Source organism: Mixophyes fleayi, chromosome 1 (genome assembly GCF_038048845.1).
Source record: "Mixophyes fleayi isolate aMixFle1 chromosome 1, aMixFle1.hap1, whole genome shotgun sequence".
Taxonomy (NCBI): Eukaryota; Metazoa; Chordata; class Amphibia; order Anura; family Limnodynastidae; genus Mixophyes; species Mixophyes fleayi.
This window is the reverse complement of record NC_134402.1, coordinates 21,675,605-21,699,839: the sequence shown is the minus strand read 5'-3', so window position 1 is coordinate 21,699,839 and position 24,235 is coordinate 21,675,605. Positions and strand designations below refer to the sequence as shown.

At 41.6% G+C, this 24,235-nt stretch overlaps 1 protein-coding gene across 6 annotated transcripts in view; it reads right to left on the bottom strand.

The window, feature by feature from the left end:
- Positions 1–24,235, bottom strand: part of CTNNA2 (catenin alpha 2) — a 1,470,003-nt gene that overhangs the window by 378,869 nt on the left and 1,066,899 nt on the right. For all 6 annotated transcript variants that reach the window (XM_075191920.1, XM_075191984.1, XM_075192198.1 and 3 more), the window contains one exon: positions 16,752–16,832. In XM_075191920.1, the coding sequence (XP_075048021.1) occupies positions 16,752–16,832 (81 nt within the window). The remainder of the gene's footprint in view (positions 1–16,751; positions 16,833–24,235) is intronic.

The following is a 24,235-nucleotide window of genomic DNA, read 5'->3' as shown; positions in this document are numbered from 1 at the left end:
CAGAGGACAGCATGTAATTCCTCATGCATCTCTTATGGATGCAATAGATAACTATATACACAAGTTAAGTACCAGCTATCATCATCATTTATATAGCGCCAGCAAATTCCATAGTGCTATTTCTAAATCAATCAACATTATGTTTCTCCTGCAATAAATATATAATACTTTCCGATGAGTGTCATTCTATTCCAGTTAACAGTAATTATACATTGAAGTTAGAGAGTAACAAACGCCAGATACAACTTTTAGTTATATTATTGTATCTGCAGCTAACTTTTTGTAAGTTTATTAAGCTTTTGGTTGGCCTCTCTGTCCCCAAGGACTTATGCTGTTACCCTGTACACAGCAAGACTGGCTCTCAGTTATAAGGTCCACAGGCCGGTGGCAGTGCTTTCGGCTGTCAGATGTTACCGCATAAACCACAACAGAATGTTATTGGCAGACATGAAGATATTTTAGCTTGCAGTAATAGACATGCAAAGATGGCCCGGAGCTCTGCTGCAGGCGATCACCAGCCGAGCAGGGTCACTGGGAACACAACACAGAGGCGGATTCATCGCACAATCAATAGCGACATGAGTGTACACTGACAAGCTCACAAGTTAACAAACTCTTATTATGAAAGAGGGAAAAAAAAAGTTCACGGTTCTAAATTACTCTTCAAATTATCTTTCTTAGTTATTTGTCTCGTGTCTGGATCCATTTATACAGCGCTCTGATGGAGAGAGAGACAGATGACGCTTAAGACGAACAGTTTGAATAACAGAATGAGATATAAGTCTTAAATATGTCTTTTCCTTTAGCTTGTGGCAGACATAAAAAATAAAATACATCCCTGACAGTGACATCTGTGAATGGATTAAAGTAAATATATTTTCCTAATTCCAACAGTCAAATGCTGACTGGGAGCTGCTGTGAACACAGAAAATGAAATTAGATATATGAACTTAATTTTATATAGATATGTATTATTAACACCAAAGTCTTTCTGCACTAGTTTGAAAGGAGCCTCACATCACTGTTCTGTGCTGGGGAAACCTGTTCCTACTATATAACTCTCAGTCTGTGGCTTCCTGCTGCTTCCTCCATTCCCCTCCTCACATCATGTCACTGCCACATGCTGCCCTGTCCTCACTAACACGTCACTCATCTCCTGATATACTCTGTGCTGCTGGGGGACCCTGCTCCTTCCACTATATAACTCTCAGTCTGTGGCTTCCTCCATTCCCCTCCTCACATCATGTCACTGCCCCTGTCACATGCAGCCCTGTCCTCACTAACACATCACTCGTCTCCTGATATACTCTGTGCTGCTGGGGGACCCTGCTCCTTCCTCTATATAAATCTCAGTCTGGGGCTTCCTGCTGCCTCCATTCTCCTCCTCACATCATGTCACTGCCCCTGTCACATGTAGCCCTGTTCTCACGAACATAATAACACAAATACAGGAGTGAACAGGTCACTGCCTCCCACATGATGACCACATTCATCTCCTTCTGCTGTGACTGTTCTGACTGAGCGCACGGATATGCAGTATCGGAGAATTATAACAAACAGATAACCTCACTAAAACTCTCCTTAAAGCCGTTATAGGCTGTACTGCAGGGGCCGCGTATGGCGGCCCTCAAACACCAAACGGCCGTCAAATTGCCCTTAATAAGTTAAAATAATACATATAATCAAAGAAAGAAACACCTATCTGTAAGAACATATCAGCAGACATTTTAAACAAGTGTTACAAGCTATTGGTATTTAAATTGCAATTGGCATTTAAAGATGCATGGAAACCTCTTCATGGATTTTAACATCCAGCCAGCAAGACAGCGGCTGTCAGTGACAGACCTTGTATCTCTTTGAAGGAATTGTAGATTTAAACCAAACTTGGGATAATCCGATTTTAGAAGCAGATATAACAGCAACTTCCCCCACGCATATTAATCTGCTTTCTACAATGCTCAAACAATTAAAGTAACTCTAAGGAGTACATTAATCAAGCTGCAAGATTCCGGCAGGTCTGGACAGTGGAGATGTTGCCTATAGCAACCAATCAGATTCTAGCTGTCATTTTGTAGAATGTACTAAATAAATGATAACCAGAATCTGATTGGTTGCTATAGGCAACATCTTCACCTTTCAAACCTGTAGGAATCTTGCGGCTTGATAAATTTACACTTAAGTGTATACAAATGAAAGTCAATAAATGCACATACTTGCAAATGTTATATATATATATATATATATATATATATATATATATATATATATATATATATCATTGTCATTTCCTTTAATCCCTTATAATATTATAGCCATTGTTACAATGTGACCATTTGAAATATATTAAGAATCGCTGTTTGATTTGTCACTGTTTTATCTTCACTCTACAAAAACATGTCTTCATCTGTAGTGAAAGCTGGAACCACACACAAATAAAACACACATCCCCTCTTCTAGAAAACATCACATCATCACACAAAAGTTTATTTCCAGGAATCAAATAAATTCACAATGGAACATCTCACTCTGATATTTCACCTGTACATTAAAGATCCAAACTGTCGATCAACTTCAATGGGGTTTTATCATTTCCAAATCGTTAAATGGTAACAGCTGCTTTCAACAAAGATCAGCCCAGGAGTGATTAGAGGGTACTGGTGGGATGCTAAAGTTGATGGCAGCAGTGTGCACAAAGGCAGCCGGTGAGTCATATTTTAATATTTCTATTTAATATTTAAGGATACGCCGCTCTCTCCAGCACTGAGCGCCCCTTCACCATGTCAAACTTTCTCACTTAAGGCAAAGAGAGTATGTTACCGCTTTATTAGTCTATGTCATTTAATGGTCACATATTGACAAACAAAATATTTAGTTAAAATATGTTTTTAAAATTATAAAAACTATTCGCCAACAAACCTGCAGTAACTAAGAGTGAAGAAATGAGCAATTAGCTGAGATCGAGTGCTAATTAGACAATAAAGGAACACATTGATTGGTTGCCATCATCATCTATTTATATAGCGCCACTAATTCCGCAGCGCTGTACAGAGAACTCACTCACATCAGTCCCTGCCCCATTGGAGCTTACAGTCTAAATTCTCCAACATACACAGAGAGAGACTAAGGTAAATTTAATAACAGCCAATTAACCTACCAGTATGCTTTTGGAGTATGGGAGGAACCCCCCACAAACATGGGGAGAATATATAAACTCCACACAGATGAGGCCATGGCTGGGAATCGAACTCATGACCCCAGTGTTGTCAGTCAGAAGTGCTAACCACTGAGCCACCATGCTGCCCACAAGCATTCAGGCATGCCTTCCGGCTGATTCACCTTTCCTTTAATTCATTCCCATTTCTTGAAATTCACATTATATATGTTAACACAATCTGTTCTCCCCCCTGTAGTCCCTCCCCCTACCTTCCCATACCTATACGTAAACAATTGTTTAAAACCATTCTATAATCAACTGAGGGATATCAATTAAAAGAAACTTGAATCGAGTTTCGAGTTGTTAAGACGTTTGAAGTACAATGTGCTCTTGTTTTTTGTACTGTGTACTAATGAATCAATGTAATTCCTAAAAGTTACATTTAAATATCACAGTTCATAATCAGATTAAATATATATGTATATTTATACATACACCGCATATATATGTGTATATATGTGTATATATCTACTATATAAATGCCTAGTGGCGTGTGTGGGAAAAAAAAAACCAAGCTGCAACGTCACCTGCTGGGCAGAGTTATACACTGACCTATATATTTCTTGAAGGAGAAGTGACAGTTGGGAGTGGTTGGTGGTTGCCGGGGGTGACAGTTGGGTTTTTCCTAACACCTTTAGTAGCTTGATGAAGGATGTAGCGATGAAGATGAAGGATGAGGTGATGGAGAAAAATAATGAGGTGGTGACATGTGGACAAACCCACGTTAAAAAAGGGCGCTTGCGTTGGGAAGTAACGCTCTTCCCCTGAGGAGACCTGGGCTAGGCCCAAATGCATGACAAGAACCTTTTTAACACCTTAAGTAGCTTGATTTGACTAGAATGCATGAGTATCATGCACGGGTTAACTTGTATATATATATATATATATATATATATATATATATAAAAATAAAAAATTCTTCCTGATGAAGTCTCTGCTTAATGAGATGAAACGTGTTGAGGACTGCTTCTTAAGAGCCCGCTGATTTTATATCTAACAGCGTGGCAGTGTGTTCTTTCTTGAACCTTGCTGAGGATTATCTTTCAAAGGATTCAGTGACCTGTATATCTGGCAACGTGGTAGCGTGCTACTTATTGGATCCTGTTGTCCTGTTCCAGCTTAAAGATACCCAGATAAGCATATATCTTAATTTTTTATGTAAGTGTACATCTGTATTTTACTCTGCAATAAATATGTAATCATATGGTACTACACTATGAGAGCTTTTCTTCTTCCTATAAACGTGGTTATCACTGAGGATATATGAAGTGCCTGTCTGGGATGCTGTAAGTGTTGAGCAACAACACTCCACCAGTTTGAAGGGGAACCAAAGTTATTCTAATCTATGAAGAGACCAACTATACCTACAGATAAGCTTTAAAGTTCTTTTATCTGGTACACATACTGGTATGATGCTGGTGGTCTTGGAAATATTTCCTCCTATGTTTTTCCTTACTGATTCACTCCTAACACCTGAGTGCCTATATCCACTTGGTGATCTAAATTCTGGCTTGTGGTACACCTCTCTGTATTGTTGAATACAGTATTATACTATGTGGCGCCCCTCCCACTTATTTTGTTTTAGATTTATTCCAGTCCACCATCTGGCTTTGTGGTAATTTGGCAGCCTCCTGAACATAGGATACCTACTCCTTCCAAAGGACATTATTTGAATTGGAACTTGTTTATCTTCTCAGAGTTACGCGCTGTATTATCTATTGTATTTGTTTACCTCTATATATATATATATATATATATATATATATATGTAAGCTCAAACCCTAAGCTGGAAGAGTTATATATAAGTATATAGAGATGAATAGGCTGTGTTTCAGTGTACTGTACCTACATACCAGATGAGGACAATTTTTATTTTCAAAAATGATACATTAGCCGAAGAACGCTGCTCCCATCTTCCTAACTGTTACATTTACACAGAAAACTATGTACATGTATTAGATTAAGACACTTGTTCCTCTATAATATTATCACCTATAGATCTCGATAAATCTTCGTGTTGATCAGCAAAGGGTGGGTGCACACTACAGGGTTTTCAGACAATTATCGGGTTAATCACATAAGATAAAAGACCGTTGAGCCCGATATCTCATTAGTGTGTACCCTCCAACGACGAATGATTATCCTTCCAAAGTACATTGTATCGTTTCATTTGATTTTTAATTGGATTAAAAATTTTGTTCAACGATAGAACGATGTCGTTCCCATCCCGCAGTGTGTACGCACTCAGCACCAGCAGTGTCCATCTTTTCAGCCGATGGTTATGGCAGATGAAGATCACAAATCTGACGGTAAAGCATGTAAAACGTGTATAGTGTGTACATATGAATCAGCACTTTCAGTCGTTGGTAATATCGTTAATGTTATCGCATTCTGGAGAAATTTTCTGCAATGTGTACCTAGACTAACATCTGCACATTAATCCAACACTCAGATATTTTTATTGAGCTACTTTTTCTGAAGTGGAGGTATAGCAAATAGCAGTGAGTATCAAGGGGACAACTGATAGGGCAATGTGATGGCAAAGTGGTTAGCATTGCTGCCTCACAGTTCTGAGGTCTCTGTGGAGTTTGTGTGCCTGATTCATTTAGGAACGTAACGCACATCCGTATTCAACTACAAGTTGCCAGACACTATACACTGTAGGATGCGTCCAATATATATGTGAAATATAAAGTTCTCACAAAAAAAATAAAAGTATTCAGTGATTGACACCTATTAATAATATAGTAATTAATGAAAGAACATTTTTTTAAAAAAGTGCGTTTTTCTTCTTCTCTTGTTCCCCCTCCATAAAATACATTAATCAGGATGTTCTTTATGTATCATGTACATAAAATGCATATCTACATTTGTTCTTGTCTGCAAACACATGTTGTAGCAGCCAAGAGGGCGGGCTGGCCCAGGGGGCAGCGCCCCCCCCCCCCCCCCCTGGCCGCTCAGTCAGACCGCTATTAGGGCCGGAGGGTAGGCCGGCCGGCCGCTCCCCGGATACAATATACCACATTTTCCCTGGCAGCCGCATCTGATGACATGGGTTGCGGCCGCGTCAGCGCACAGGCGGCCGTATCACATGACAGGCAATGCAGTGGCGTCATCAATGACGCGGCCGCATACCGTGTCATGTGATGCTGCCGCCTGTGTTCCCCCCGGGCTTCCCTCTTCCAGCCCGCGCCTGGTAGCAGCATACTCTGCCATCATCACTATCACTCTGCACTTAAGACTAGACCTGTAGCTGGTGCAAGTAATGCAACTGAAAATCACGTACCTGAGAGATGTTCTAAAACTGATAGGGGACCCTGCTGCTTACGCTCGACTTTGACATGCCCTTACGCCCATGCCTACATGCATACGCCCCAAATTTCCCTCATTCCACCCATGAAATCGTAGCCTGTCTTAATCGGCCTTTGCGCTCCAAGATGAATTGCCTACATTTGCGCTCCCTGGCGCATGCTTTGTTTCTGGGCAAACATAGTTCACTTTAACTCAAAATTCGTATTGGCATTTATGTTCCTTAATATATTAGGCCCTGTATGTTCTCCCCGTGTTTCCTCTGTATGTGTGTGTATGTGTTAGGAATATAGACTGTAAGCTCCAATGGGACAGGGACTGATGCGAATAACAAATAATCTCTGTACAGCACTGCGTAATATAATTGGTGCTGTATCAATACACTAAACTATAATAATCAACGGCTCGGTCATTACACAAAAAAACAGCCGCTTAAAGGGAAAAAAACATTGCTCAGTGTTTTAGGTTTGTTTATAATCCTGTGTACATGGTTATTTGATACTTATATTGTATAAATGCATGTTTCTCCATTTCTAACAATAAAAAAGATATTTTGTGCGTTTGATGTATCAAATAAAAATAAAACATGCAAGGCCGAAATCTAACAAACACCATCCAATCGTCCTATCCGATGCATTGATCATCCATATTTCTTCTTATTTATCCACATTCCTGTTTGTACTCTGCAGCGTTGGCATGAACACAGCGTGAGGTCTCTAGCGGGAAGGAGCATTCGACCCCTGTGTGCGCTGAACCGCTAACAAGCAGCAATCCCAGAAGACACTGCTTCTTTTTTTTTTTTAAGTTCAGATTGTCTAAAGACAAACACATTAACGGAGGAGGGAGAGTGACACCTCCGTCCCCTAAGCAGCAAATTGCCAGATTACAAGATATGAGAGCTCAGTCCTAGATGGCTTCTCACACTGAGGTGTTAATGGATTAAGCCTGTCCTGTGCTATTAACATGCACCGCTCTCTAAAGGTTACCGTGGCGCCATTTCAAATATAAAGTTTAGCCGTGTAACTGTTTGAGTGACGTTAACAACTTCTGTGGCCTGCAGGCCTAATCCGTCACCATATCCAGCTGTATTCTCAGAGCACAATCCAGTCAAACCTTGGCGTGTGTACAGGAACGAGCAACGGGGGATCCACTGGTAAATAATTTGTGCGCACGCGTTAAGCTAAAGACCTCTGTCGCCGCATGAAGCCTCTAATTAGTTATCATTACAGAAAATCATGTATGGTTGTAGTGATTGTGGAAACAACACAGTGGAAGAACGGTCAGAAGGAGTTAAATGGATATTTTCATCGCTTGTCTAGAAAGCCATGGGAGTTTAGTGTAATATGTCATGTATAGAGATGTATTATACACCAATGCAGTCTCAGCTAATCCCCATTCACTTCGATGGGAAAAGTGTTGAATACCTCCCGACTTTTCAAGTGGGGGAAATCGGGACAATGTGCATGTGCTGCGAGAAGTGGGCATGGTCATGTGTGACTGGGCGTGGTCACAGCCCACCCAGGAGGGGTGTCTTCTGAGCATTGGGCTGCCCCCAAACTCCTGCAAAACAACCCATCAATGCAGGTGTACACGGCACTCATTCGCCGCTGCTCTGAACGGGTCGTAACGCCAAATCTGTGGGACAAAGCTAAACGTGGGTGGGGCTGCACGACAGAGCCCACAAACCGGGACTGTCCCACCTAAATCAGGATAGTTGAGAAGTATGGTGTTGGTCTATTGCTTTGGTGGTAATTGGGCAGACTTGAGAGAATGTTCTAATAAATATTGCATATTATTGTGGGTGCTTGACTTTGTTTCATTGATTCAAACATTACACATAGTTGCCAACATTGGCAGCTCATGTCCCGGGAGGCAGGTGGGTGTGTAGGGGGTGGGGCTCGAAGAATTGCACTGTTAGCCCCGCCTCCAATGCTGTCACCACCCTTTTCGACCAATAAAACTAGGGGGCGGGGACACAATGACGCGTCCATGACGCCAATATGCCCAGCCCCCTCCATTTAGTTTTCCACAGCCGTTCGGGAATCGGGAGAATTGCCCTCTCTCCCGGGAGTCTGGGAGACTGAACCAGATTTCGGGAGTCTCCCGGATATTCCGGAAGAGTTGGCAAGTATGGTATTACAGTGCAATAAATATATATAGATTCAGAGCCCCATTGACAAGTTGCTGCTCTTACATGCTCTATTTTTACAGCCGCTCAGTGGTTTACCTACTTTAATACTGTCTAGTGCATTTATTCATTCAGCGCTCAGGTTCGTTTTCCCTGGTTAAACACTTCCTGGATTTTTAAACATTTTGTTTCTCACGCTCGCCTCGTTCCCTCTTGCTTTTCAATGGGCCAATTCCCTGATTTTACACTAGGTTTTCCAACATTATAAACCCCTAACGTTCCACAGGGACAGTATACTGAACTGCTATTGTGATGTACAATAGTTGTGTGTACAGTACAGTAGTAACTGTTTCAGCAATGGAACAATTCCAAAATACTGGCCATAGGGGTAGATGTATCACATTTCAAAAATGAAAGATGGAGCCATTGCCCATAGCAACCAATCAGATTCTACCTATCACTTTCTAGAACTGTACTAGATAAATGAGAACTAGAATCTGATTGGTCGCTATGGGCACTACCTTCAGTTTGCATTTTAGAAGGTTTGATAAATCAACTCTATAGCGTATAAAGGACTGTTTCATTGATTTGTAAGGTGCCACAGTGCTCCGTAGTGCTCTACAGTAGGAAAACAGGAACATACATCACGTGAGGTAACCAAGTCATGTGACTACTGTAGTAATAGTGCAGAGATCGTTGTTGTGGAGCAAAGCATGTGGGACACAGGGTGGATTAAAGGGGGTCTTTGTGTGACAGAATAATGAGGAGGGGGATTGGGATTGTAGGGCACAAGTAGGTGAGGAGAGTTGCATGTTGTGCACAGGCTGTTGAGGTGGGTGACATAAAGGGCAGTGGATGTGCAATATACCAGTTATATGGTAATGGTGGGGAAATTCTCCTACTTTTAGAGCGCCAGGAAGCAGAATATTAGAGACATGGTCACGTTGTGAAGCGTTAGACTGCCGCCTGCACCCCTCCCAACATCCATTCATTGCTGTGGCGGGAGGATGGCACCCAGCATTGATTGGAGATACCTCCCATCTACCTGAACCCTGGGACAAAGCTGTTCTCAACGGGACAACCGGACAGAGTCCTCAAATCATGAACATTTGATGGGTCTCTCCCACCGCCCGACCTCAGACACCTGGGAATGCTGGGAGGTACGTCCTGTTCATAGCTACTCTGCACTGGAGCGCGAGACCATGGATGGGAGTAATTGGAGGAAAAGAGGGGAGTGGGGTAAGAACATGGGCTGGCTGGGCTGATCTCATAGTGGACTACTTTGTGTTGGGTCACTGGGCCACCTACATTTATTTTAATTTAAAATTTTCCTAATAGGCTGCTAAATTGAGTCTGACCCCACAGGCTAAAATTTGCCAGCCCCCATACCTAGAGGGGCAGCCTAGCATTCGGAAGATGTGGCCATGCCCTCATTATATATATTATATTATGACTCACAACTGTCCCGATTTTGGTGGGACATCCCGCTTCACAGGCTGAGAAGGGGTGGGGCTTAACCAAAAGCATTTGTATGCGCAAATATGTGTGGGTGGAGCTTGGTCAGAAAGAGGTGGGGCTTGTTTTGGCCCGATTTTGTGATTCTAAATGCTTGGAGGTATGTATATACATACAGTGTTTTGCAATCCATATGTACGAATGGATCAACCCCAGCAGGAAGTGTCAGGAGACAACCACTTACACTGCCTGACTTGTGCCGGTACTTGGACAATTTAAGTCCCAAATTCCTAGGTCTGAGAATCGTTGGTGCACAGAGCACCTGCGTCACCTACACAGCAATGTAAACAACTTCAACGTCAATCGCAGAAAGCCAATAGCTGAAATGACTAAACAGTATTACATTGATTAACAGTTTACAAACAGGGACATTAATATTTAGCTATTTTACAAAGACCTTTTCTTTCCGTCCATCAACTTGTATTCTTGCTGTCATTTTCCCAGCGTGCACCGCAGCAGAAATATCCTGAGTTTTAAGAGCCTGACAAAGAGTCTCTCAGGATATTAAGGCTGTGTGAGATGCTAGATAACATTGTGGAGGACGGGATAACATACAGATACAAAGTTAACCAGCCGAAAATGAGGATAAGATTCCATTGAATTATTTGATTTACTTTCACCATTTTCTTCGTTTTTTTTTAACCAATAGTGAAGAGATTGGAGAGTTCAGCTGTGTCAGGCCTTGGAATATGTTCTATAGCCTCTGAAGTCACAGAAAAATTAATATCACACTGTGCAGAACATTTTTTTGGTCCTGGCGCAAATACATTACTGAATCATTTTCAGGAAGAGCTAGCCATCAAATAAATTGGTCACATTTTCCACTCCAACATTATGGTTTTTTTAAAGAAATACCGTCATTTTTCACGAAGAAAATGGAATATGTTCAACAATCCTTTTCAAACGGTCACATCTAATACACGAAAGATACCGTATATATGTCCTAAAATGTCTAGAATACTGTATTGTGTATCCTCACATCCCAGAAAAGCTTTGAAAATATAGGTCCAAAATAGATTAATGTGCAGTACTGTAAATACAATTTGCTCTGTAATTTTAGTGATAGGTACCTTAGATACCATAACATATATGGAGGTGCGAGAAGGAAGGGTGTGGGAAGGGGGCTGATCATTGAAAAAAAACATTTGGCAAATTACACAGAGTGGTCTGTGTATTTGATTCATCTTCCCATATAACTGGTCAACCAGTGGCAGCATCATACTGTAAATGCAGACAAAGCTATTTACAGCAGGTAGAGGGGTGCGCATGGGTCTTATTTGTGATGTATTGCAGTTTTCAAGTGTTAACTATTTAGTACATTCTACAAAATGACAACTAGAATCTGATTGGTTGTTATAGGCAACATCTCCACTTTTTCAAACCCGCAGTTTAGTAAATATACCCCTAAATGTTATTCTAGTTTACCTGGTTATGGGTTCTTTGAGAGTCTCAAAAGCTTCCTTGGTATTAGATTTCCATATCTATTCTGTTTGGGGTTTTGTTGAGTAAGAATTGCAAGGAGGTAACAGCTTGTGCTAATCCATCAGAAACTTAAGCCAAATATTTAACATGCCTCTGAGAAATGTGATTTAGCTAAGCTGACGCCATCTTGTTGCCTTATAGCCATTTTGTTCTCTTGTACCTTAAAGACAGATTAGATACAGCTAGTTTGTAGGAGTTATTCATTGTTTGCAGGAGACTGTGCTCATGACCTTGAATATTGTAGAACAGGAGATAAACCAACTCCCCCTGGGGAGTATTCCTGTGTGAAAATGAGAGAATGTAGCAACATCTGTGTAAAGGGAGCATGAGTGGTTAAAAGTTTTGGGGAATATTTTTCTGTAATACGTGATTTTTGCTATATAGATATGGACTTGTAAATAATAAAGCAGAGCTAATTGTACACGCAAACCATGCAGTGTATTTAATTCTCTCCAGCTGATGAGCTCATAACTGATAAACTGACACTTACAGGTGAACAATCTGATTTAGATTCTACACCTCCATAGTCACTAGCTCTCCTCTGATGTGTTGGTACCTGCATTCCTATGACTGCTGGGGTTGTCTTTGTGTAGGTATTTGCTGCTTATCATGCGCCCAATATATAACACCGCCAGAACAGCTATTTGCATTTTGGCAGGATTAGGATTAAGTTATTTCTCTCTAAAGCATTCTAGCGGTGCTGGCGGTGCTGGCACCCTACTCTAGGTCTATGATGCCATCCAAAAATCTGGGCCTCCTAACAGCTGAGCGCCATCGACATATCGAAAGAAGTTAATGAAAATCACAACTCTTTGTGCCATTGGCAGAACTCTGGGCCCCACAGCGAATTTTGGTTAGGGTCCGGGCAATGCAGCTGTAACCTGCTGAGCAAAGCAACAGCCTTTTCTGAGAGCGGCAGACTCGGGCAGATGAAACAGGGGTCCCACGGAGTGTGTGGGGTCTCGGAAGAACGAAGCACTGGCATTGCCAAACCCTCCCTCACATCCGTGACTATACCACCGGCACCAATATAGCAGCCAGTGGCCCAACCAAGTTCCGGCCACATCATAGGTACATTGTCTCTCTTTAGATGGAAAATAGGGGCTATCTCTATGTATCATCATCATCATCATCACCATTTATTTATATAGCGCCACTAATTCCGCAGCGCTGTACAGAGAACTCATTCACATCAGTCCCTGCCACATTGGAGCTTACAGTCTAAATTCCCTAACATACACACACAGACCGAGACAGACATAGAGAGAGAGACTAGGGTCAATTTGGTAGCAGCCAATTAACCTACTAGTATGTTTTTGGAGTGTGGGAGGAAACCGGAGCACCCGGAGGAAACCCACGCAAACACAGGGAGAACATACAAACTCCACACAGATAAGGCCATGGTCGGGAATCGAACTCATGACCGCAGCGCTGTGAGGCAGAAGTGCTAACCACTTAGCCACCATGCTGCCCACGTATGACTATTTAATCATATTTTTGTGTCTGTGTGGGCCTATCGCTAATATTAGGTATAGAAATAATTTAGCTGCGGCCAGTGCCCTATATCAGCCAACGGGACAGCAAACAGTTGTACCCCGAAACTGTCAGAAACTGGATTCAGTTATGTAACAAAAAAAAGATTCTATTAATATCTATCCAAACAATTTCAATGAAAAATGCAACGGCGGTCTAGCCATCATTGCTAAAGTAAAAGTGGGATCATCCTATTTACAGTGGGTCTTATTTAGTGTTAGGTGCAAAGAAAAAGAAGAAGCAAATATGCCTCTTAGCAAAACCATGATGTACTGCAGGGGGAGGAGGCAAATTTATAATGTATGGATAGATATAGAGTTGGGAGGGGCGTGTCCAAGCTCAAGTCTAAATTGTAGTGTATAAAATAAAGCTGTCCAGTATTTGTGTGATACAAGCAGGGCCGGATTAAGGGAATGGAGGCCCCTGGGCTAAGGGGGCCTCCATTCCCCCGTGAGGGCCCCCCCCCCCGTGATCCGAGCTGCCCGCGCCCCCCCAGCACTTACCTCCTTCTCCGGCGCGCTGTACGCTTTTTACTGAGGAGATCTAGTGAGAGTGAGACTCACGAGATCTCCTCAGTAAGGAGACTACAGCGCACCGGAGAAGGACCGCAGTGAAAGTGCTCAGCAGCACTGATCGCGCCAGGGGGCGCCCCGACCGATCAATACTGCTGCTGAGCACTTTCAAGGGCCCCCTGTAGCCCAGTTAGCCCTATGGTTAATCCGGCCCTGGATACAAGCAAGAGCAGCCGGTATATCCCCTGCATGCAAAAATATTAAATGCTCCCCCCCCCTCCCTGCATCACAACATGACTGGTTCAGGTCCAGTGTCCCTTGGTCAAGAGTAAACTCCCTGTCTGATACAAACTACCTGCTCTGTGCAGAATGTGCTGAGATACCAGTGCCATATGTGCATCAGCAAACATTATGTGTAAAGTAAATTAAACTGGGGCTGATAATTAGGCGGTGAGGAAATTATTGCAGACTTGGGAGAGTAAATCATCTGTATTATAGCACTCTCCATTTCCACTGAAGCACTTAAGTGTACAATAAAATCCAAAGTCATCCTGATAAACATTTAGCAGAAATTCATTTTATCAGACGCAACAAAAAAAATAAAAAAAAGATACACAAAATATAAAAGTTTAAAAAATAAAAATAAAAATAAGCATTACTGCCTGATTTCAGTTCTGCTGTAAAATAAAATTTATCAGCCAGCAGAATGACTCCAGTGTTAGTTAATGTGACTTTCAGTCTTATGAAAATTGCTGAAGTCTTTGCAGTATGTGGCGTCTTTTATTGGCCTAATGTAAACAGCAGACAGAGATTCTTTACACATGGCTGGTAGCCGCAGGGAGATGCCCCATGCTAAGGGCTCTCTCAATTGCTCTTTTGTCGGTCATTTGAATAATATGGTAAATAGTAAAAAAATATGCCTTAAAAACGGATATATAAAATGACGTATGCCTCTGATAACGGTACATGTCCTTTGAGGTTAAAACTCTTTCACTTGCTGTGTACTCCACATCTATATGCCATAAGTGTACACATAAACTGTAATACAGAAATGCTAATGTATATATAAGATACTGTAAATAACATATGCATACTTATTCAGTTTGGTAATCAGGACAACGCATGCAAAGTGGCAGCGCGAGCATGAGAAGTTGGCACGGTCAGGCAAAACGGGCGTATGTCACGTTGGGGTGAGCAACGCCGGTGGTAATCATTTCAGTGACTGCCACAAACCCCACAACACTTACCCCGACATGGATTATCCAAAGTTGTTATCCCCATCAGAGCGCTGAATCCGACTGTTCAAAAAGCAGAACTTTATCGAATGTGACGAATGAACACCCCGGGACACCTCAATGACATCACTTTCAAGGGCGACAGTAGTATTTCTGGTGTTAAAGGGGTAATGGCAGGAAGCACCACCTGTACAATGTAGAAGCGTTACTAAAAGACAGTGTACAGGAGGCACCTCCTGCCATTATCCCCTTTAACACCAGAAAAACTACTGTCGCCCTTGAAAGTGATGTCATTTAGGCGTCCCGGCAGGTTCATTCATCGCATTGGATGAAGTTCTGCTTTTTGAACAGTTGGATTTAGCGCTCTGTCTGGGATAACAACTTTGGATAATCCATGATGGGGTAGCATAATGCTGTAACAAATTATGCCTGTTAGAGGTCACATGACCTTTATGCATGACTTTGTGGCTTGATATGGTCCCAGACTTCTGATAGGCTTAGATTGCATAGCAGGGTTAAAGAAGGACTACATTAAACCATATATCATAGTTGCCTACTCTCTGGAAATGTCCGGGAGACTCCCGAATTTCCAGGGAGAGCGGAGCAACCTCACGGACCCCCTTTTGTTATAGGTCAAAAGGGTGTTGACCGTTTAGGGGGCAGGGCCAATGATGTGATTCTCCGAGCCCACCCCCACATATATCATATACTCCATTCACTTTCTGAAGAGGAAACAAACAGACACAGATGTCATTTATGGGCTTATTTATAAAGCTCTGAACTGATGGTGGAATGCCCGGGAGGTGGTAAGCGAGGATAGACCATTGTACAGCATGTTACAAGAATGTTTTACTCTCAGAGTTCCTGTTTGATAACAGGATCCTTAAGTTCTGTCCAAAGGAGAAGACGTTTTTAAGAGCCTAAAAAATGTTCAAAGAGTTGAAAAGAAATGTGCAGACATTTAGGGGTAGATTTACCAAACCTCTAAAAAGCTAAAGTGAACATCTTGCCCGTGGCAACCAATCAGACTCTAGCTATCATACTCTAGAATGTACTAGATAAATGATAGCTATGATCTGATTGGTTGCTATGGGCAAAATCTCCACTTTGCCTTATTAGAATCCTTAGTAAATCTATTCCTTAGACACATTTTCTTTTACAGCCTTATAGTGTATCAGGGCATATTTTGGATGCTATTCATCAGAGGTTTCAATATATACAAGACAACACTAAAAAGCTATAAAAAAGATCTATATGGAGGGACATTGGAAGAAAGACTGTAATTTTTTATGTATTTTAATGTAATTGTTATGCATGTGTTTTTAGATTACTGAATTGCTTTACAGGTGGTGGCAATGGTCCCTACATCATTTGTTTTTCATGAATTAAAGAAAATAAATGTTGCAATACACACAGTGGAGTCAGACATTTTGTGGGCGGAACCAATGTGACAATGATACATTTCTTCAGGTTGCAAAATGGCGTCTGTGGGTGTGTGAGTGCGTGTGTGTGGGTGTATGGGTGTGTGTGTGTGTGCATGTGGGGGTATGTGCGTGTGTGGGTGTGTGCGTGTGTGGGTGTATGGGTGTGTGCGTGTGTAGGTGAGTGCGTGTGTGGGTGTATGGGTGTGTGCATGTGTGGGTGTGTGCGTGTGTGGGTGTGTGCGTGTGCGGGTGTGGGTGTGGGTGTAGGTGAGTGGGTGTGTGCGTGTGTGGGTGTGGGTGTGTGGGTGCCTAGAGAAGTGTCCTTAAACATATATTTTATAACAATATAGACAGAATCATCAACTGAATGTGGCAAATACCACAACATTGTGACCCTACCTGTCTCCGCAAGTCTCGTGTCTTCTTGGTCATCCTGTCGATGGCAATGTTTAATGGGTCACCTTTTTCTTTCTTTCCAGACTGAAAGAAGTAAATAGCAGTGTTAGTTTTAGCTGCTGACAATCCAACAAGAGCTGATGAACATCAGCGACAGGTACATACAAATCCTGTAAAAGGTGCACGTCAGTAAATCAGTCATTGACCCAAATATCTGCTATATATATATTATTATTATTATTATTATTATTATGAGGACATAATGAATTATATTTTAATAAATCAGATCTTACAATTGTTATTGCTTCATGCAATAAAAATACTATATATTTTACTTCAGTCACACACACCTCATGATACCAATTACACCATTGTCCCACATACATGGATTATACACTTATTTCTGCATTCATTATTCAAAAAAATATCATTGTTCCCAACATTCTAGATTCTAGCTATACTTAATTTGGTACATTCTACAAAATGACAGCTAGAATCTGATTGGTTGCTATAGGTAACATCTCCACTTTTTCAAACACGCAGTTTATTAAATATACCCCACAAAAATCCAATCAGATTCTAGCTATCATGTTCTAGAATGTACTAGATAAATGATAGCTAGAGTCTGATTGGTTGCTATGGGCAACATCTCCACTTTATCTTTTTAGAAGGTTGGGTACATTTACCCCATATTCTCCTTTTCTGTCTCTTAGTTGAAAATCTATTCTTATCTTCTGGCCTTTATAACTTGATATGTACTGAAGAGGCATATTTAAGAAATAATAATAAGTATGTTATAACCAAAACGAAACATGAAATACTGAGGATTGTTGTACTTCTGTGTACACGGAGACTGTATTGTACGGGACCTGCTTAGAGGCACTGGCTTAGCAGCTAATAGTCCCAGGTAATTACTTTAGAATGTTGCCAGCTATGTGATATACATAGAGATATTCATGGATAAAGCACATTCCCCTCTTTAGAAGCTTCTTCCGTGACTTGGAAGACTCAGACAGATATAAGTGCGGAGATGGCTTTGTGGCACACGGCCAGAGTAGTCTGAGGTTGTTCTCCATCTTCTTTCCATTTGGGGAAAGATATTTTTAGCTTCTACTGCAATTACCAAAAGCCCTACAGCTTGCAGTTTCGTTGGGTAGCCGCTCATTATTTATATCGTTTGAGTAAGTAATATTTCAAGCACGTGCCTTTGGATTCATTCACCAAGTCTGCATTTATATTTTAAACGTGAGCTTTTATTTGTATGACTAAATCTTTTACAAACTGAGCTATTAATCTCCCCACCAGTCGACAGAAGTTACCTACCTGTCATCTCTATTTCTGTTGACAAAACGACAATAAACCCAACCTTTCCAGCAGTCATCCTTGACTCAGAACTATCCTTTGTTCACTAAATCCAAGCTGTATCCAAATCTTGTTAAAAACATCTAAGACACATTTACAGAATATTCACCTATCTCACACAAGACACTGCATAAAGTTTAATTAACTTATCATCTTGTTTCGAAAGGTCTACCTGCTCCGCCCCTCCACCCTGCCTAAAATCTATGCCTCTCATCCACATTCATTACCTGCTCTCATTCCCAATTACAGGACTATATTTTGGAGGCTCCCTATGGAATTCCCTTCCTCAGACAACAGGACATTTTCCCCTACTTTCCAAAATTTTAATAGTACCCTGAAAACTCACTTCTTCAGGCAAACTTCTCAAATTCCCAAACCATCATTTTGACCTCCCTAGGCTGTTCTCCCGAATTACCAAACCTCTTCACAGTCCACTCAAACTTACAATTATTCATCATCATCATCATCATCATCATCAATTTATTTATATAGTGCAACTAATTCTGCAGTGCTGTACAAAGAACTCTTTCATATCAGTCCCTACCCCAATGGGGCTTACAATCTAAATACCCTAACACATACACACACAGAGACCAAGAGAGACTAAGGGCAATTTAATAGCAGCCAATTAACCTATCAGTGTGTTTTTGGAGTGTGGGAGAAAACCAGAGCACACGGAGGAAACCCGCGCAAACACAGGGAGAACATACAAACTCCACACAGATAAGGCCATGGTTGGGAATCGAACTCATGACCCCAGTGCTGTGAGGCAGAAGTGCTAACCACTGAGGAGCCGTGCTGTCCAGCCACCCTCTAACCCCCAACAAGCACTAATGTGTAACTGGATCATTTTTTCCCATTGCAACACTCCCTACTCTCCCAGATATGTCACATATCTTTCCTGTGAAGTAGGCAGAGTGTAGTCCTTGATGTGAAAAATCACTCTCCCCCTGCACGTACCTGTTGGACCTCCCTACTGGTCCAAAAACTAGGCAGGTATGCATCCAATATGCAATCTGTTGCCCCTCATCAAACTTTTATTTCCCTATACATTGTTAGCTATACTTGCCAAATTTTTCTGGTGCCCTTTCGTGAGTACCCCACACCCCCCACCGTGATGTAATACCATAAACGAGTCATTTTACAGCAGGGCGGGGCCAAAATGATGTGATTTCCTAAGAATCGTGTCATTGCGGCACTAGATGCGGAAGGTTTCCCTACTCATTCGGGAGTCCGGGAAACCTACCCGGAATTTGGGATTCTCCCGGACCTCCTGGGAGAGTTGGCAAGTTCGTTGTTAGATTAGGAGCAGAACCTTCTTATCACTTTATCTGTTATTTGATAACTCCATCTTGTTTTATTACAGTGTTTGTTCCTAATTGTAAAGTGCCGACACTACAAAAATAAATGCTTATACCATCGATAACAATACATGACTTGTAAACCACAGCAAACAATCAGATCATCGCTTTGTACCTGTTGCTATGGGAACTATTTGTTTTCCTTTCTGTTGCAAGTTTGCCCCAATCACCTTTTTATTTTCACCAGAAATGTTGTATATATACAAAGATTTATGAGCAATGAAGTGGTTACAAATTCTGGCAGCAAAATTTTGAAGCAGCCTTCAAATATAATGATTTCAGGTCCCAAATATCTGCTTAAAAGATGAAAGTTGCGAGATTGACCCGGCTGACATAGGTAATGTAAGTCCGAACCTTTCATCTTATGTATTTGTAATAGCAAAATCCTTCAAAGGGAAGTTTGAAAACTGCTTTCCATTTACTAACACAAGTAATAGAAGTGTAAAGTGATAGAAGTGTATTTAACAACATGAAAACCAGTAAGGGCCATTTTGTGCACTATCGTCTCTTGTTCAAAAAAAAAGAAAAAAGAAAAGATGATCTATAAACACTTATCCTGACGCAAATCTCAGACAATGGCTCTGTCGTGCGGCCATTAGTCATTCAACCTTTCTATATGTTCTCTACTTATTTTGCTTATTCCATATATTGTTTTTAATCTACGTGACAGCATGTTAGCTCAATTACAAAAAAATATCCAATCTCCTTAGAGTTATTATTAATAACGTATTATCAAAGAAATTGTGAGTGTGCGTTCAAGACAAGGGAAGGAAATAATGCAATGACAAAACAGGATTTGTAAGAAACAGGAAATTAGATATATAGAGAATTCGCAGCCTACGCAACCAGCGCTAGTGTTCCTGTCTGACATATAATATGTGTGTAGGACGCCAACCGACGGCTAATCCCTTCACTTCTTTGTGCTTGTTAATGTCTTAATACACATACTTGTATGTATTCTAAGTTATTTATGGATCAACTTATCAAACGGCAAAAAGCCCTATTGTCGTCGAAAATGGGAGTTCTAAAACAAAGGGTTGTCGACTACCCTAACACCGCTAATGTTGGCGAATAGCCACATCGGACATAAATTCACCATCTTTCGCCGGCAATGGCTTCCACTGCCAATGCTGCGGTACTTGTACAGCTGCAAAATCTCTTCTGTTATTGCCATCTCAGGATAGCGATAACGGATGAAAATCATTAATGTTTTCTATTAAGACAAAACCTTTAATTTGTAAGGTTGTTGAATTTTTCAAGTGGAAGAGAAATCCCAAATCAATGCTTTCGGTTTCAACGCACATGCACGACCTGGCTAGCCGGCCCCAGTATGCCCATTTGGGCAGAGACTGGGACGGCGACCTGGTAAGATGGCTCTCACTGCTCCGGTCCAGTCTTGTGGGGCGATAAGATTTTTACACATTGTTACAATAAGGGAATATTTTTTTCCCTGCAATAAGTCGCAATAAATAATCAGCCACCTCGAGTTACACAGGGATAATGATAAATCGCTTCTTTAATTACTATTATGGTGCGTCCGACCAGAATCCAAACACCTATTTATCCTGCAGTAAAGTGGACGGGGGTCAGGGGTAGAGTGTACTGCAGTCAATCAGATAATCGGAATGTTCACATTATAGAACATGTGACAGGGCATTGGTGTGTTATAAAAAAAATAATTGTGTGGTATCTGTAGTGCATAGTGTGTCACAACAGCAACATTATTGGCAACCATTGTCACATGCTTTAGTACTTTATGGTGTCTGTACAGTAGCTGTGTATAATATGCTGTGCTCTATGTGTGCTAGTATTGTATGATGGTTGTACGGTAGCTGTGTATAGTAAAACTGAGTTATATAATACAGACCGAGTACATTGTGTTTTGACATAATAATCCTGCCACCTCCATTGTAATTCAATGGTCGGCATGAGCGGTAGGTCATACTTACCTACTTTCCCGAAGTTATTTCCGGGAGAAGGGCGTGACTGGAGGGCGGAGGGGGTGGGATGCGGGCAAACGCGTCATTTTGGCTACCCACCCCCCCCACCCGCCCCCGCGATGGAAATGCCGCTTTGTCACGGGGCGGGCCGAAATGACACGATTCGCCGCTAATCGCGTCATTTAGTGGTGGCAGGAGCGGGTTGGGGGAGATTTGCCAGCTCTCCCGGGAGTTTGTGAGACCGACCCGAATTTCGGGAGTCTCCCAGACATTCCGGGAGAGTTGGCAAGTATGCAGTAGGTAGAGTTAAGGGCGGGTTTATATGTGAACAGCGCATTGATGCCCCATGTGGCTTGCTCTCACTTACACTGTCCGTCTAAATAAAACATGCTCCGTCTGTTCTTTGCTTTGTTTTGTGGGACTAAAGTCATATTTTCTAATATTTGTGCGAACCTGGATTAGTTTACAGTGTTTAATAATCCTATAAATTGTGTAAAGAGAAATGTGGTTTACAATCCACGATGCCAATGGATGCTATTGTTATGCTAATGACAGCAGGACCGAGGGCACTATGCAACTTGGGCAGATGTTCTATAATTATCTCAACCTAAATTTCCTGGCATTATTAAGAGCGGCATAAAGAACACAAACAAACCAGAACCCATCTACCAGGGGAACGGCAGATATCACTGTCACAGGATCAAAAGTCTACAGTTGACAAGCGGAGATTCCCACGGCCCTCGCCTCTCCCAGCGTCCAGGTGCCGACATAGGACTGGAAACTGCTTCCTCACAGCACAAATCACAGAAGGGAAAAACGTGAAGTTTGGTAACTTCTAACGGCAGCAATATGTGAGATGTAAAGATACTACCGCATCGCACAGGAGGAAATTTCTAGCAGGCGTTTAGAAATAAGCTTCGATATTCACTGCAACAAAATGAAAACTATATTTATGGAACTTAAATATTTACTATTTACTGCAGGGTTCTGAATCAGTGATTTGGAACTCAACTCACGGGATGTATCCCTGCCCATAGGATCTGTACAATTTCTGGATTCCAAGAGGGGCGTGGCTAACACATATGGGTGGCATGGTCACACCAAAGACGGGACAGACCAGAGTGTGGACTTAATCTATAAGGGAGGGGGGTGTTATTTTAGTCCATACCACCTGAATGATGAGAGTTATGGACTTGCCATGAAATCTAGTGCAGCGTCCACAATAGAAAAAAAGGGGTTTTGGGATTTTCAGGCTGCTCATTGTATCATCATCATCTATCTATTTATATAGTGCCACTAATTACGCAGCGCTCTACAGAGAACGCATTCACATCAGTCCCTGCTCCATTGGAGCTTACAATCTAAATCCCCTAACATACAAACACACACACACACACACACACACAGACTAAGGGCAATTTAATAGCAGATAATTAACCTACCAGTATGTTTTTGAAGTGTGGGAGGAAACCGGAGCACCCAGAGGAAACCCACGCAAACACGGGGAGAACATACAAACTCCACATCAACTAACCACAACTGCTTTTGTAAGTTTTCCTAAGCTCAGGCCTTGGCCTAGAGGAGCAGACTGTCCCTACATCCACCAATTTCTCACAATTTATCTGTCTCTGTTCTTCCACTAGAATACATATATTAATACAGAATGGTATAGTGTGGTATGGTGATCAGGGCAATTGAGCAGTGCGGTGATGTGCGTGGGGGGGATTTCCAACATTTCCAATTAAAAGACAAAATTGGCACAAGTTATACCATGATGAATGTACATAAATCACATACTGGTGTTCTCAAACTATGCCCATTTCAGACAAGGCCATGCCCACTTCCAGGTTTGAATGTCCCATTTAATGTGCCAAAAAAAAGTGACTGTGTCATGATTATCAGGACTGTTGGCAGGTACGGTTCAACTAGAGTTCTGTGTTTGGCTTTCCTGCCTGCCAGTATAACAACAAATATAATATTAACTACTCATAAAATACATTCCTTTTTTTAATACTAATAGACATTGGAAGAGTTTGGGACGCTGATGGGAATGGTTCGAACAGGGACGTATCAGTGCACGATTTTCTTTTGTGTTATAAATATTAACACAATAATTATTCAGTAGAAAGAAATTGATAGATAGGAAATTAAAAGGATGCACGTTATTGAAAGCTGAAAACGTGCTGGACAGAGTATCTTCTAGGCTGACAGGGCATTCTAGGACTTGTAGTTCTACAGCAACTGACGAGCCAGAGGTAGCCCAACAGCTCACTAGAATATCCTCAGTATTACAGGCTTAATAGAAGAGAACATGACAGCGAAAGATCTCGTGCTCTCGTTCTGACCAGTGGATATAACATGAGGCTGAGTTTATTGGCAATTTTGAAAATATATTTTTTAAGCCTGTCCAATTTTCCATGCTGTCACTTTTGCTCCTGACTCGCGTACATTTTCCATGTTCAAGGCATCGTCCACTTGCGTCTGTCAATTTCCTTTTTTCATCGTATTTATTTGACTAGAGTTCCTTAGCCGTATGTATCAGTAACATGGTACATGACGGGAATGCCCCGACGCTGCTCCATCCCATCGTCTCTCACAATATATCAACGTGCTGTCAGCAACTCATAGGCTGTGGATATTCCACTATGACATTTCTACTGCGCCTACAACACGATAAGGTGGGATTATATTGGTGTAATTGGCTAACCTTCACGTCATCACTTCACTGTTAGCAGCGTGAGTCTGAGTTATAATAAAAGATATATTCAAGGCATGATTCATCAAGTGACGCATAATGAGCGCAGTGTGCCGATTGCCATAAATG